We start from the raw sequence: 14,151 nt of genomic DNA, 5'->3' as shown, positions 1-14,151 counted from the left end.
CATATTTAAATACTTACAAATCCTGAAGCTAGATGTACATGCCTGTGAAACTTTTAAATTGCAGAAATTACTTTGAATGAGGTATTAGAGATAATAAAAACCCTCATAAAAAGTAAAGCAGCAGGGCCCGACGTTATACCAAATGAACTCTATGTAGCTCTGAAAGATCACCTTGCCCCCAAACTTACTGATGTGTTCAACAATATTTTTTCTGAGGGTCGCTCAATCCCTAAATCCTGGAACGAGGCCACGATTAGTTTGATTTTAAAGCCTGGTAAAGACCCCCTCCTACTGCAAGTTGTATAGGCCGATCTCACTCCTTAATGCAGACTATGAGAAGGTACCTCTTGCAATATTTACATTTGATGCAGCTAAATCTTTTGACGGTGTAAATTGGTCATGCTTACAAAAAGTTATTCAACATAACAACTTAGGCCAAAACTTCTCTAGAGCAGAAGCGATAATTTACTCTGCTCCAATGGGGAAAAGTCATTAACAGTAGTATATCAAATAGTTTTCAAATTAAGAGAGGGACCGGGCAGGGGTGTCCTCTCTCCCCCCCCCCCCCCCAATCTTTTTTACTTATATATAGAGCAGTTAGAAAATGTTTCAATATGGTTCAATAGTCGGGAGCTAAAAGTGGCACTATATGCTGATAATTTAATGATTTATTCAAGCAAGTTGAATGAAACGTTCAATAGCATAAACAGCTTACTAACAGATTTTGGAGGAATCTCAGGCGACCAAATAAGCAAAAAACAGGTAATGCACTGGAATATATCTACTCCATGTCTCGAATCAAAAGAAATAATTCGATATCTCAGAATTCAAGTCTCAAGGAACAGCGAGGAAATCGCACAGGTAAATTTGGAACTAAAAGCTAGACTAGGAAACTATTGGAAACATGGAGTTTTCTATCTCTCACGTTTATGAGAAGGGCAAATGTAAAAAATAAATGGTCATCCTACCAAAATTCACTTTTGTCTTTAATACAATCCCCTTGGAGTTTAAGTTACAGTATATTAAAAAGATAGAGTGAACTGAATACTTTTATTTGGTCATCTAAAATGGCCAGGATAGCAGGGGGAAAAAGCGTAACCAAAAAAAACAGGAGGGATAGCTAGTCCGGATATCCTGCTGTATTATAAAGCCTTCCATTTCAAGACTATGGCATCTGTTTCAGGACTATGAGTCATTCCCCGCCTATTGGAAAGCAGTAACAAAACATAATCGCTGCCTTTATAGGTTTGGCCACCAAAAGTTCTTCAAAAAAGTCAAACTAAAGGTGCCAAAATCTGCTTTTAAGCTATGGTCAGATAAGGAAAATATGGCAATTCCCATACTATAGCCCACAAGCATGGATAGGGAACTCTCCAGGAACTCCTGAATGTTTGAAAGATTCACTAGCAGCACCCTAAAAGAGCTGGAATATCCAAGTGGGGAGATCTTTTGGAAAATAGCCACTTAAAAGCATGGGATGAGCCAACGGAAATAACGATGAATGAAATATAAAGATTTAAATTTTACCAGTTGCTTTGCTGGTCTAAAGAACAAGCGACTTGGCCGAACTTTGTCATAAGCCGAGAGTGAATTTCATAAAGTCGATGGGAAGAAAGAAGTATCGAAGTAGTATTGGTATTTGGTGGAGAAGGATGCGGACGATGACACCCCAGACCTTAAATGGAAGATTTTCCCAGCTCAAGACTTGCAACAAGCTTGGCAGGTATCCTGCACTTACTTATGGCACATTATAATTTCTGCCTCTTAGGAAAAATAATTTGTTTACTTTGCACTGATCTTACTGGACCCCCGAAAGGCTGTCAAAAATTAACTCCCAGGTGACGAGAAAATGCCCAAAATGCAGTGAGAAGGATGTAAATGATATTCACATGTTTTACTCGTGTCATCACCTTGATTTATTTTGGAGCGAATTGGTAAGATGATTGATAAGAGTAAATAAGATTAAGGTAAGAGCTTTTACTATTATTTTTGGTATTCTGGATCCTGAAGATTATGTTTTAATGAAAAAACAGAAATACCTTTGTTTACATTCATACTTCTTGCTAGACGCGAGATTTGCATAAACTGGATTCTTCCCAGTTCTCCTACGGTTGATGACTGGGTCCGGTCAATAGAATTTTTTTTTTTATCTGGATAGAGCCAGAGGGGAATGTAAGCACACAAAACACTTGGAATTATAGGTGGTAGGATATGAAGGGATGTCCAATGATTTCAACAAGCGCAATTGCAACTTTAAGAGTTATAAAGGCTGGAACAGGACTATATAAATCGTGGAAAGTGTTTGTTTTAAGATTTGGCTCTCACCTAAAATCTCGAGGGTGCACAGTGTGAGTTGACCCTGTTGCTTAAACAATAAAAATCGCATAAATGAGGGAAAGGAAAAAAAAACCTGGGCATCAATTTAAATATAGAGAACAAAGTTTTGGGTGTTTAATCATGCACAAATGCAGAGCTAGAATGACATTTCTCGTACAGGAAAACAAGAACGCTATTGTTGCTGCACTTACAGGAACCAGATTTAACTATACAACTCCCTTTATGCTCTTCGCTTTATAAGCGTGCAAAATGCTAACAGGAGGCCCAGCATACTTAATTCCAGTATTTCCAAAAGCATTCCAACTCCTGAGCCTGTATAGCAGCAGACATCCTACAAAACCTCATGGAATACTGTATCTGCCAATTCAAGAAGGATACACAGTCATCTTCACCCTAGGGCTACAGGTATGGTTGGGATGCTTTGGCAAATGCCAGTTATAATTCCTAAATGCCTTGAAGTACTTGATGGCTTTTACAGTTTTAGGGAGATCAGCATTTGAAGTCAATGTTAAACTCCCAACCTCTTAATCAAGTTTCTCAGTTGTTCCAGGGGCTAATAGATTTAGTAGTTATCTGCCACACCAGAAATCATGACTGCTAATAGTCATTCATGGTCCCAGGATGGCTCGCATCATGTCATCCTGGACACACCTTCAGCACCAGCCGACACCCATTCTGAACATGGGCTTAAGGCTGGTGTAAACAGTAAAAAGGTGTTCCCAAACTGTACCCATTAACACTGATGTGGAATTCTCAATTGTTTTGTCATTCACAGAATCTCCAGAGTTTATTAAAAAAAGAAATGTAATAAATGTACAAGAAACATTCAATGTAAATCACTTTATTGTCATAAAATCATCAATGCCGTCTACAGATCTTGCTCTGCTTACACTGCCACTGTCTGCTAATCATTCATAAGACCTTTTACAAAATACATCAAGTGCTGTTCCATAAAATATTTTAAAAGAGCACCATCATAAGTAGAGCATCCAAAAACAATAACATCCAAAAGCAGCCAGCATAACATCATCTCTTAAACGGATATCATGAGTATTTTAAAAAACAAAGGACATCACAGCAAACTTGTAGAGCAGTGCCAATATAGTTATTACATCAACAGTTCATGTCAGTGCCTCCACACTGGCTCCCTCAGCCTGGCCATCTTTGCCACGTACACAGCGTGCAAAAAAGCAACAATACAATTAATGGTTGTAGAAATCTAGTAAGGGACAGACCTACATACCACCAAATGCCCAGACCACCTTATAAAGACTTCCGTACTAGAACAAACATTCAGGAGTGGAAAAATCAAGAATACTTTAGTACATGGTCGGATGGTTTCATAAATACCTACCCAATATAAAAAATATAAATCTCTTAAATACAAATAGAAAGCCTTTGTCCGACATACAATTTTGAATTATGGCAAAGACTGCCAATGTTGGCAGAGTTTGAGGGACGTAAGGAGCCTCACAGAGGGTTTTGGTATTCTAAAGTGGGTGTGGCGGCCACTGTCATATTCTGCTCAGATAAAGAAGCACATTATCCATTCATTTAACAAATTTTGCAATATCCTTGCTTTCATGCTTACATCTACACTGCTTCATTCCCCCCAATGCATCGACTTCTGCAGAGTAGTAATTGTTGTGGCCACTTCAAAGGCGGCAGCACCAGTATCATCAATCGATCAACAAAAGTTAATGGTGGAGCCGTACAGAAAACCATGGGTTTCAAGACGCAGATGTTGAGAAACAAGCACAAGATGTGACAGCAAGGACTAAATATGCACCTCTAAGGAGAGCTTAATTTTTTTTATTTTTGTAGTCGGCACTTGTCATTTGTTTACTACCCAAGCTCATTCTGCTAGTTTTGGTACCCATCCATTAATTAGGACTGAATAACACAATCCACCAGGCACTCACATGAACTGCACACTACTCAAATCTACACAACACTTGGTAGTTTAGAAGCTAGTTGTGTGTGATGATTTCAGTAGATCTTCAATGTCAGTCTGGATGTTGATGGTTTCAAAGCACCTGCCATACCGCTTGAATGGCTTCCCGTCTGGGCCCACAAGGAACTTCTCAAAGTTCCAAGAGATGTCATTCCTGCGGACTGGAGACCAGATGATCGACTTGGGGTCATTCATCAAGGAAACCGAATCATCACTTGGGTAAGGGAGCTGCTCCTTCAGGAAGGTGAAGATGGGATGTTCCTTTTCACCGTTCACATCGCACTTCTCAAACAGGGTAAAGCAGGGTTCAAACCCTTTGCCTGGACGAACGTACTTCAAGCTGTTCAGGATCTCCTCATTACCGGTGTTCTCCTGAGAACAGAGAATGAAAGGGATGAATATTATATAACACGCAAAATGTAAAAAATAAAATAAAAAAATAAACACACCTGAACAGAAATTTACACTCAGTTATAATTAACACTCAGAGTTAATATCAGAAAATGAGACTATTATAATAACGCCCTACAGTAAGTAGACCCAACCCCCCTGTAGCAAAAACTTTAGCTGATAGATTACACATTATGGATCAGGGAACGGCATTGTCTGCAGTTATGGTAATATGTGTGTCCATAAGTTAATTATGTTCTAGCTTGTATTTATGGGTCTTTAATCCAAAGCCTTTGTTATTAGGGTGAGCACTCTAAGGAAATGTTGTAAGCTCGGACTGCACTACTGACAGTTGTTCCAGTTTAAAAGTGTGTACAGACGTTTACAAAATGTATAATTCTAACAGAAGGCTCTGATTAGATGCAAATATTTACAGGAGCTTGGAATCAATATTGATGATTCTTTGCTTTCAAGATAAAATGTTCAAAAAAAAGTGCAACTAGGAAAAAACATTTTGCCAAACTACTGAAATTATAGGGATCAATTCTGTGAAGCATCATTTAGTAAAATGTGTGGACACACTAGTTTTTTCCATAAATATTCATTATGGAGAATTAGTAACTAGTTACAACAAGATTATGGGAAACATGAAATTAAACAAGCATTGGCAAAGCATGTATGTCTAAACATGGTGGTCAGCCTTTTGGTTTTCTCCATGTGTCTTGTTTGGACATGGTTGTGGGAAAACATTGTTGTGGGAGCGGTCGGGCCCTCGTCACTATAACAAACTTTGGCAAAAATATTTTTGGGGGGCTCAAAAAAGAACACACTGCAACAGTAGTCACTGGGGCTGAACAAAACTACTTAGTGTGCAGAGATACTCCTGGGAAAGAGTAGAATGCTGTCCTTCCGCGAAGCCAGCAGACAGCTAGAGAATTTAATAAAAACAAAAGTTCTTGGCTAACACCAAAACTAATTAGGCAAAATTATTGTAAAAATGGTTTAAAGAAGTCAAATAAGTGCAGCCATAGTACATGGCCTTTTCATTAGTGCAGATTTACATAAGAAGGCCAAGAAATAGTACTCCTAAAAAAATATGAGAACTGCATTTTAGCATGCGCAAATATGCATGTGGAGATTTGCTCATACAAAAAAGTGGTTACGCATTAACTAGATCCACTCTCCCTTCAACCACATTTCTCTTAACCCCCCCCCCCCCCGTTTTCAACTTCAGTATGGGAAAAATTAGATCAGACCTAGTGAAAACCTCTAAAACATTTAAGTTAGTAGGATGGCACAGATTGAAAAGGGCATTCCAAACCTGGAAGTATTGCTTGCGCTACCTCCAGCCCCTCTATGTAGATCTGGAGAAAGGCAGCTCTTACATAATGTGATTGCTGCCATAATTAGTCGTCGCACTATGGAACGAAAGGGACACATGGATTTTATTACAGGACAAGTAGATTTATAAAACAACCTGTCCCAGGGACAAGATGACATTTTAATAAATTCCACACCCCTGCTCATACATCTAACAGATCATTTTGGAGCAGACATTCCTTTGAAGACTAATATTTGCATAGTAATTTCTAGCTCCCATCCACCAAGTTTCAAATGGGGACAGTCCTATACTGTAGGACTGAAGCTGCCTTTGGCCCATACACTATTAAAGTGTGATTATCTGTCAAACCTGGAATTCCCCATAGGTCTCCCTACCACCTTTTCTACAATTTCTCTATAGGGTCTGGAGAATTACTAATTTCCTTTCTATATAAGGGAGATTGCTTTCTAAGCGAGTGGCTCTGATAATTCTATACTCATTGGGATATGAGCTGTAAGTGCATGTCAACTGTAGATATCTAGGTTTGTGTCTGTATACTCCATATCTAAGGGTTTCCAGTAATGTTGGCCTGTCTTTCCACATACATATCCCATCTTAAACCCTATTGTGTCTCATTGGTTAAAACCTTGCAGGTTGTCCACACCTCGTAATAGGTCACAGGTGGATTCTCTTAGTTGAGGTGATCTGGATCGCTTCCACTACAAAGCAGCAAGAGCCATATGACCCCATTGCATATCTGTCCATTCGCCGGGAGGGTGCATCAAGCATGGCAAAGATCTAATCATTGAGAGTCACAAGCTTGGAGGCGCAGTAGTACATTTGGGAGGACAATCAACCAATCATACAGCCCCTTTAACTTATTTGTCAAGCTCTGTTTTGGGTGGCCTCCCATTCTTCAATAGGGCCCAACACGGTTTTCACACTCCTTGGGCTAATTCTTCCAGCCAGAGTGGAGATGGCAGGGGTTCTAAGAAGGTGTAAAACAACAAAGCCTCGCTAGCAAGTAAAATGTCTTTTAAAGTCCTGTGAAGTACTCGGGTGCCGCTGTGTGCGCCCGGGAAGCTGTCTCAGCCCGAGCTGACCCACAGGCGGGGGGGGGGGGGGGGGGGGGCGGGGGGTTTGTTGCCCTTTCAGCAGTGGGCGTTGCGCGCCTGGTGTGGATAGCCAATAATGATTTGGATATACAACTCCCAGGCCGCGCCAAACTATTACAATGAAACGTTAGAGTGTAAACTAAACTAGGCGTTGCAAAGACGAGCCGTCCGCCCATCAGCGCTGTATTGTAGTGAGAAACCGGAACCAAAAAAATTAAGATATAACGCGCATGCCACTTCGGACATAAGGCGCAACTGCTGTCTCGAAGTAAGGATGCCAGTGGCGTCATGTTAGCCCCCCGTGGGGCGGGGGACCTCTGCATTCTGCAAGTGAGGCGGGCACGTGGTCTTAGAGCTCCTCCTGATTGGGTCCGGGTGGGAAGGGAGTTCATGTACTTTACAGACAGTCCCTCCGCTCAAGTTTTGTTACCGCCACTGAAGTCGGGGGTCGTCACGCACATCATGACGAGCATATTAGAAAGCAAGGGGCTTATTTACACGTCCCTTGCGCCACTAAATATGGGAAAAGGTAACGCACCTGCGGGGCAAAGGGATGGTAAATAAGCCCCTAGCGGTGAGGTGGACGAGTCGCTAAAGCAGCGCCAGATAGGAAACTCAGCTCAAGGTCATTTTAGCACTCGAGCGCAAAGCCAGCCGAAGCATCACGCCGGCAAGCGACACTAATGTGACAACAGAACACCTACTCACGCCCGGCTTCCTCGCTTCACCCAGTTGTAGTCCCAGGCAAATCTTATTTCTGGAGTTTTTTTGTACGTTAATATACACAAGAAATCTTAAATAAGTGGAATAAGGCCACGCGGTGTACAAAAATAATGCTGTGGCTTCATCTCTAATAAGAATCTACCACTGCAGGGTACAGACGACAGTCTAATGCTAGTGAGGTCAGGGTGAGCAGCAGAAAGTTTGCTAGTTTCGTGTTTAAAAACTAAGTTAAAGATGCTTTTCAATGCAGTATAACAACCTGTACTACTAAGGATAAAATCTTCCGCACATTAAATTAATTGAATCATAACCAGATTTGTTCATATTTTAAAAGAGGTCTGTTGCATGACTTCCGCCAACTAATTCCATGGCTCGGCTAGTGTGCAGGCTCTGAAGAGCCGAGCCAGACCCAAACCTCGTCTCTCGCTTAATGTGTTGCCTCGTCCCCTCTGTAATACAACTAGGATTTAGGATTTAGAGAGAACTCTGCGGTTATTTAGGGGATGGGTGTGTGAGGGGGGGATTCTATGTGACTCTTAGAGTTTATCCATGAGTAGCTCTTCCTTGAGTGACTTTACTACTTCTACATTAGCAATTTTACTTTCTGTTTGTATCTCTTCCTTGTGTGACTTCATCTTGTACATTTGCAATTTTGTCTGTTTGTATCTTTTATGTAACGCATGTAATACTAAAAAATCCTTATGTTTTGCAACTGGTTCTTATGTAAAGCGCTCCGACACCTTCGGGTCAACTTTGCGCTATAGAAAATCGCATTAAATACATAAAAACAAATAAACTGCCGCTTAAAGTTCAGCTCCATTCTTGGCTACAATCCCAGGTATCGACCCCTAGTTTACGGTACAGGGTGTGGTTTACACATATGTGCGACTCAATAACCTCGCATATATTATTGCGGGAACCGCACCCGGTACATTTTTACGGTCACTCACAGGTAAGACTTCCACGCACTCGTCAGTGGCACACATGTGGTATCCCGGTGCACGTGCGCGGTACGCACCAGTGATGCAGCTAGCCTCGCCCTCCTTACCTGATGCCCGAACTGGTTGCACGGGAAGCCCAGGACCACCAGCCCGCGATCCCCAAAGGTCCGCTGGAGCTGGTTCATCTGGGTGTAATCCCGCACCGTCGTGCCTCAGAGCGACGCCACGTTCTCGATGAGCACCACCTTCCCCTTGTAGGCGTTGAAGTTGAGGGCCTCTCCAGAAGCAAGCAGCCGCGCGGATAACTCGTAGAAACGTTTCCCAGCCATGATTCACCTCAGAACAGGCTCGAACAGCAAGAGAATGATTCAAGGCGGAGCACCTCGCCAGCTATTAAATAAAGTCTGACACCGGCGTGCGCATGCGTCCAAACTTCTCCCCGGTAGGCCCCCAGAAAGAATGACGTCATTAGAGCAACCCCTGTTGAGGCCGAACCTACCGGGCGCGCACTTGTCTGTTTTAAGGTTCCCTCTTCCTCTACGTTAAGCAGTTCTGGTTGTGCTCCACGTCAATTCCAGTGCAAGATAAAATTACACGACTAAAACACTGCCCCGAAAATCCCTGACTTAAAAGGAAATCACTGGTGCCCCAATGTCATCTAGGGATGTAATTTAGCTGATGGGCCTAATCTTGTCCTTTGATAATTTCGAAAACAAACCTAAACATCGAATGCATACATTTTTTTAAACCGTAGTGCAATTTAGATTTTTATCTTTAAATCGTCTGCTTCTATAAGCATTGTGCTTGTATATATTTTATTGCACTTTTATGGTCATTGACCGAAATAAAGTTATCAAAGTAAGCATTGCCAGAATATGTACGATTAAAATATTCGACCTTGTGTGATGTAACGCAAAGGTCACGTAAAGCAAAGCAAAGCCAGGAGCGACCCGTGTAGGTGAGAGCGGTGGGGCCGGTTTGGGTAGGATTCGACAGACGACGATGATGGAAAATTAAATAAGTAATTAACCTGTTGCATGCTCAGCTCGTCATGAAGCACGGTTGAGCTGCACTCATGATGAGCTAAGCTCGTCATGACCGTTGGAACGTTCACACGCGGGGATAATTTCCCCGCTGTGCTGAACATTCCAAAACAGGTGTGGTTGTGACGAGCTCAGCTCGTCATAAGTGCAGCTCCACTGTGCCTCCACAAGCACGGCGGCTCGCGCGTGACCCCCCTCCCCCCAGCACAGCAGGTGAAAATGCCCCGCAGCCAAGGGTTTAATTTTCCTTCAACGTCGTCTGTCGAAATCCCCCCCCAACTCGGCTCACCGCACTTATCTGCACAGGCCGCTCCTGCGCAAAGCACTCCAAAACTTTTGGGTCGAGTTCGTAATATATATATAAAAGTGCAAAAAAAACCTCCCTTGATAATGTAGCGCCACTGGGCCCATTTACTTTGTCTCACTTAACCTCTTTTCACTACACCTCAGATTCATTTACCTGGTCCTCCCATGGATCTTGAATCGTGCTAAGAGGGGTCGGCTATGGAGGATCCAATCCAGTTATGCAATGAGGACCAGGAATTGGGTAACTGACCTACACGCTTGTAAATAAATATATATATATATATATATATATATATATATATATATATATATATATATATATATATATATATATATATTTAAATATTACAGCTAGACCAAATCTCCTTAAGAAATTCAGTCAAATGAAAATCACGCAAACCAATAATTCAGGTGAGCTATGCAGAATTGTAACATTAGAATCTGCTGTCCGGATATCTTTCTTTTAGAATTTCCCTCCCTTATTATTACTCAATGGAATGCACAATCAATTATTGGGGACAAGTCATGGAGAAACAGAAACAAGACTTAGTAAAAGGCACATTTTTATCAGTAAGACAAAAAAAGTAAATAATCAATTTTAAGCATTTCATTTTAGAAGTGCTAAATAATCCAATTTATCTCTTGTGGGCAATAAATTACCAAAGATCTAGAATAGTTCAGGAATGGATGTGAACCATATCAGCTCAAAGGTTCTCTCCCATGAGGGAAAAAAGTCTGGGAATAGCGCACACAGCGTATGCGCCAGCCAAAGGAAAACTATTAGAGTCCGCAATGAAACAAATGATGTGTCTCTCAGTCCGCAAGGAGCAAGAAGAAGTAGTAGACCCCTGTCTCTCCGTCGCACAAAGTATATTATAATCCTTAAATTCTGGGTCACCTTATCTGGTCAGACCACTCAGTTAATTGGTCAGTTCATTTAGGGTGATTGTCATGCAGCATAAAGAAGACACATTTTTACGTAAAAAAGGTGGTGATCTTCACGTAGTCTGTCGAACCATCTAGTATGTATAATTTATAAACAATAGTCTTTTAGCAAAGGCACATGAGAGAGTTCGAGAAGACAGTTTCTCGCAGCAGATGTTCCCAAAGTAACGAAGTTTGTTGCAAGCGGTCCTTGTATGCACATGGGAACTCTCCCTATGAAACATAGTTTCATTTTACATTGCAAGTTTACGAAGCCTTTCCATGAGAACAGGATCAAGCAAAATAGGGGAAATGCAGGCCTATATTGAAATTAGTTAATGAAATATAGAATATAAAATAATAGAAATATACATTACATTTAGAGTCTTTAAGGCCTTATATCTTTCTCTTCAACTTATTTGCACTCATACAACATATTAGTTTCATTGTAATTAGCACATGTAACTATAACATATTACTGTATTTTCAAAGAACCAAAGTGCAAAATAATTTCAAAACCTAAAATATTAATAGCATTTCTAGTAATTCTCATTAGAACATATATGAAGGTTATTCTCTAGAAGTTTCTAAACATTCAGTCTTTTTATGTACGTGCAGAACCTTTTTCTCTTTTCTCACTTGGTGCACAGTTTCACGCCATGAAATATGGAGTTTAAACATGAAACCCTCTAAATACTACATGTAAATCTCTGAACCATAATAGACTTCATTCATTCTTTACACACTTCATTATTTTGATAAGAGCTGTTAGATATCATATAACACCTAAGTAGACCACATTTACTTTTGATTGATACACATGGAATGAACAACTAAAACAGGCTTAATTACAAACCAGTGTAACTTAATGTTTATGTTTCCATTTACTCTACGCTTTATCTGCATGTTTTTACGGTGCAGTAACTACATCTTTTCATGATCTGCTTCTCAAGGTTCTTCAACGTATAGTTAGTACAACCTTCTGGTTAAAAACCAAACTAGTCAAAATGTGTGATTGCTTTTTGTCACATGTAGAGCAAGATCACTGTTGCCCCAAAGCTGGAAAAAAAAAGTTTACCAAAGTCCATCACAGTTGCTTTCAGGAGCACTATCAAGACCCATAGAATGTAACTACCTTAATGGTAATTGTATTAAAATAACCACGTTACCTAATCCTAGATGGTACCCATAAAAGTAACTTCCCCCCCAGGGGAGCCGGTGAGTGGCACCTACCTCTGAAGGCAAGGGACGCAGTACAGAGGATTCTCTGCAGGTGAGGCAGCTTTTATAAGCACTGTCAGTGGCTAGCAATGCAATTTCCTTAATACAATTACCTTTAAGGTAATTACATTTTCCTGCTCCCGAGAATGCTCTTGAAAGAAATTTTAATTTGCCTTGCACCACACACTTAGTACTTTCGCAATTTGTGGAAAGAACCGAGAGCCGCATGCATTCCACTGCATTTTGCTTTTTTTTAAGCCGTGCAACAGATGAGAATTTGCAAAATCATAGGAATTGTTCCTTGATTCCCATCCGCTTAGCACAGATTTAGAAACTAAAACTGCATAGCCTTAACTATTACCACCTCCAGATAGCATTTGTCCACCACCGTGCACAGTTGAGAGCAGAATCCACAGCATGCACACTCCATAAGACCATATTGGTGGACACAGAACTAGGATTATGCTTGCATGAAATATCCAAAGCCTGGTGCAAAGCACACCCCCAGACTGATCATTGTAACCATGGAATCAGCTCTTGGATGCCATGCTCTTTCTCTTGTGCATTTTTTTTTAATTTTAATTTTTTATTTTTTTGTATTTATTGAGCGCGGTTGCTGCCCGTAGGCGTCCAAGCGCTGGATAGAGGGAAAGTGACTGAAGGAGCTTAAGGTACATAGGATTGAACAAACAACAGTGTCTTTAGGTTTTTCCGGAATGCAAGAAGGTCAGAGTTGGAGCGGAGTGTGATGGGAAGAGCATTCCATAGCCTAGCGGTGTTCAAGGAAAACAGCCTGCCTCCAGACCTAGCTCGCTTCACCCTAGGCACAACGGCCAGGAAAGCCTCCGAAGACCGAAGGTTCCTTTTAGGGTGGTAGGGGGTAACCAGGCCAGTGTTTATGGCAGGTCCCGTCTTCCAAAAGGTACGATGTGCCAGGCATAGCGCCTTGAAGGACACTCTCTGCTTCACTGGCAGCCAGTGGAGGCTCTTCAGAGCAGGTCTGGCCGACTGGGTCCGTGGAATTTTCAGCAAAGTGCGTGCTGCACAGTTCTGAACAATTTGCAATTTCCTGAGGGTCATCTCCGGGGCCCCCAAGTATAAAGCATTATTTGAGTCCAGGCGAGATTGAATCAGACCTTGGACTGCCACCTTTTTGGCCTCTAGGGGAAGTAACGGGAGCACCTTCCTCAGAATTCTGAGTAGGCCAAAGCAGGTGGCGGACAGATTTTTGGCCTGGGTGGAAAAGGAAAGTTTGTTATCTAGCCATACTCCCAGGCTTTTAACACTTTCTTTGTGAGTGGGCGGGGGACCCAGGGCACTGGGCCATAGGGAGGTGAAAGACACAGGAGAGGTTGGGCCCAGGAGCATGAGCTCCGTCTTTTCTCCATTCAGCTTAAGGGAGGAGTTGGTCATCCATCCCTTCACGTCCACTGACAGTTTAACAGGTCTGCTGAGGAGTGAGTATTGTTCTCCGTTGCCAGCGAGACCACAAGCTGGGTGTCGTCGGCATATGACACGATTTTAATGCCATATGGTTCGACAACACCCGCCAGTGGCCTCATGTAGACGTTGAACAACAAAGGGCTCAAGGAAGAGCCCTGTGGCACTCCGCAGCTCAAGGGTTTCCTGGAGGACACTGTCTTTCCATCGAAGATCTGAAACGACCTCCCAGACAGAAAGGACTCGAGCCACCTTAAAGCGTCACCTGAAACTCCGATGTTATAGAGACGGTCTAGCAAGGTGTTATAGCTGACCGTATCGAAGGCGGCACTTAGGTCAAGGAGGATCACTGCCACTGATCCTCCCTGGTCTAGTATCCTTCTAGTTTCTTCGGTGACTGCTAATAAGGCGGTTTCAGTACCATGCTTTGGTCTGA

The 14,151-nt window shown here is 41.9% G+C and overlaps 1 protein-coding gene across 1 annotated transcript; it reads right to left on the bottom strand.

The window, feature by feature from the left end:
• Window positions 1-3,162: 3,162 nt before the first annotated feature.
• On the bottom strand, window positions 3,163-9,151 carry GPX1 (glutathione peroxidase 1). Its single transcript, XM_086938791.1, has 2 exons — window positions 8,889-9,151; window positions 3,163-4,663 (listed from the first exon to the last, which is right to left on the bottom strand). The coding sequence occupies exons 1-2, from the start codon at window positions 9,108-9,110 to the stop codon at window positions 4,301-4,303; spliced, it is 585 nt and encodes a 194-aa protein (XP_086794917.1). The 5' UTR covers window positions 9,111-9,151; the 3' UTR covers window positions 3,163-4,300.
• Between the last annotated feature and the right edge of the window lie 5,000 nt (window positions 9,152-14,151).

The sequence above is a fragment of the Lissotriton vulgaris genome, chromosome 9 (assembly GCF_964263255.1).
Source record: "Lissotriton vulgaris chromosome 9, aLisVul1.2, whole genome shotgun sequence".
Taxonomy (NCBI): domain Eukaryota; kingdom Metazoa; phylum Chordata; class Amphibia; order Caudata; family Salamandridae; genus Lissotriton; species Lissotriton vulgaris.
Note: the sequence above shows the minus strand (reverse complement) of the source record. Positions and strands in the feature narration are given on the sequence as shown.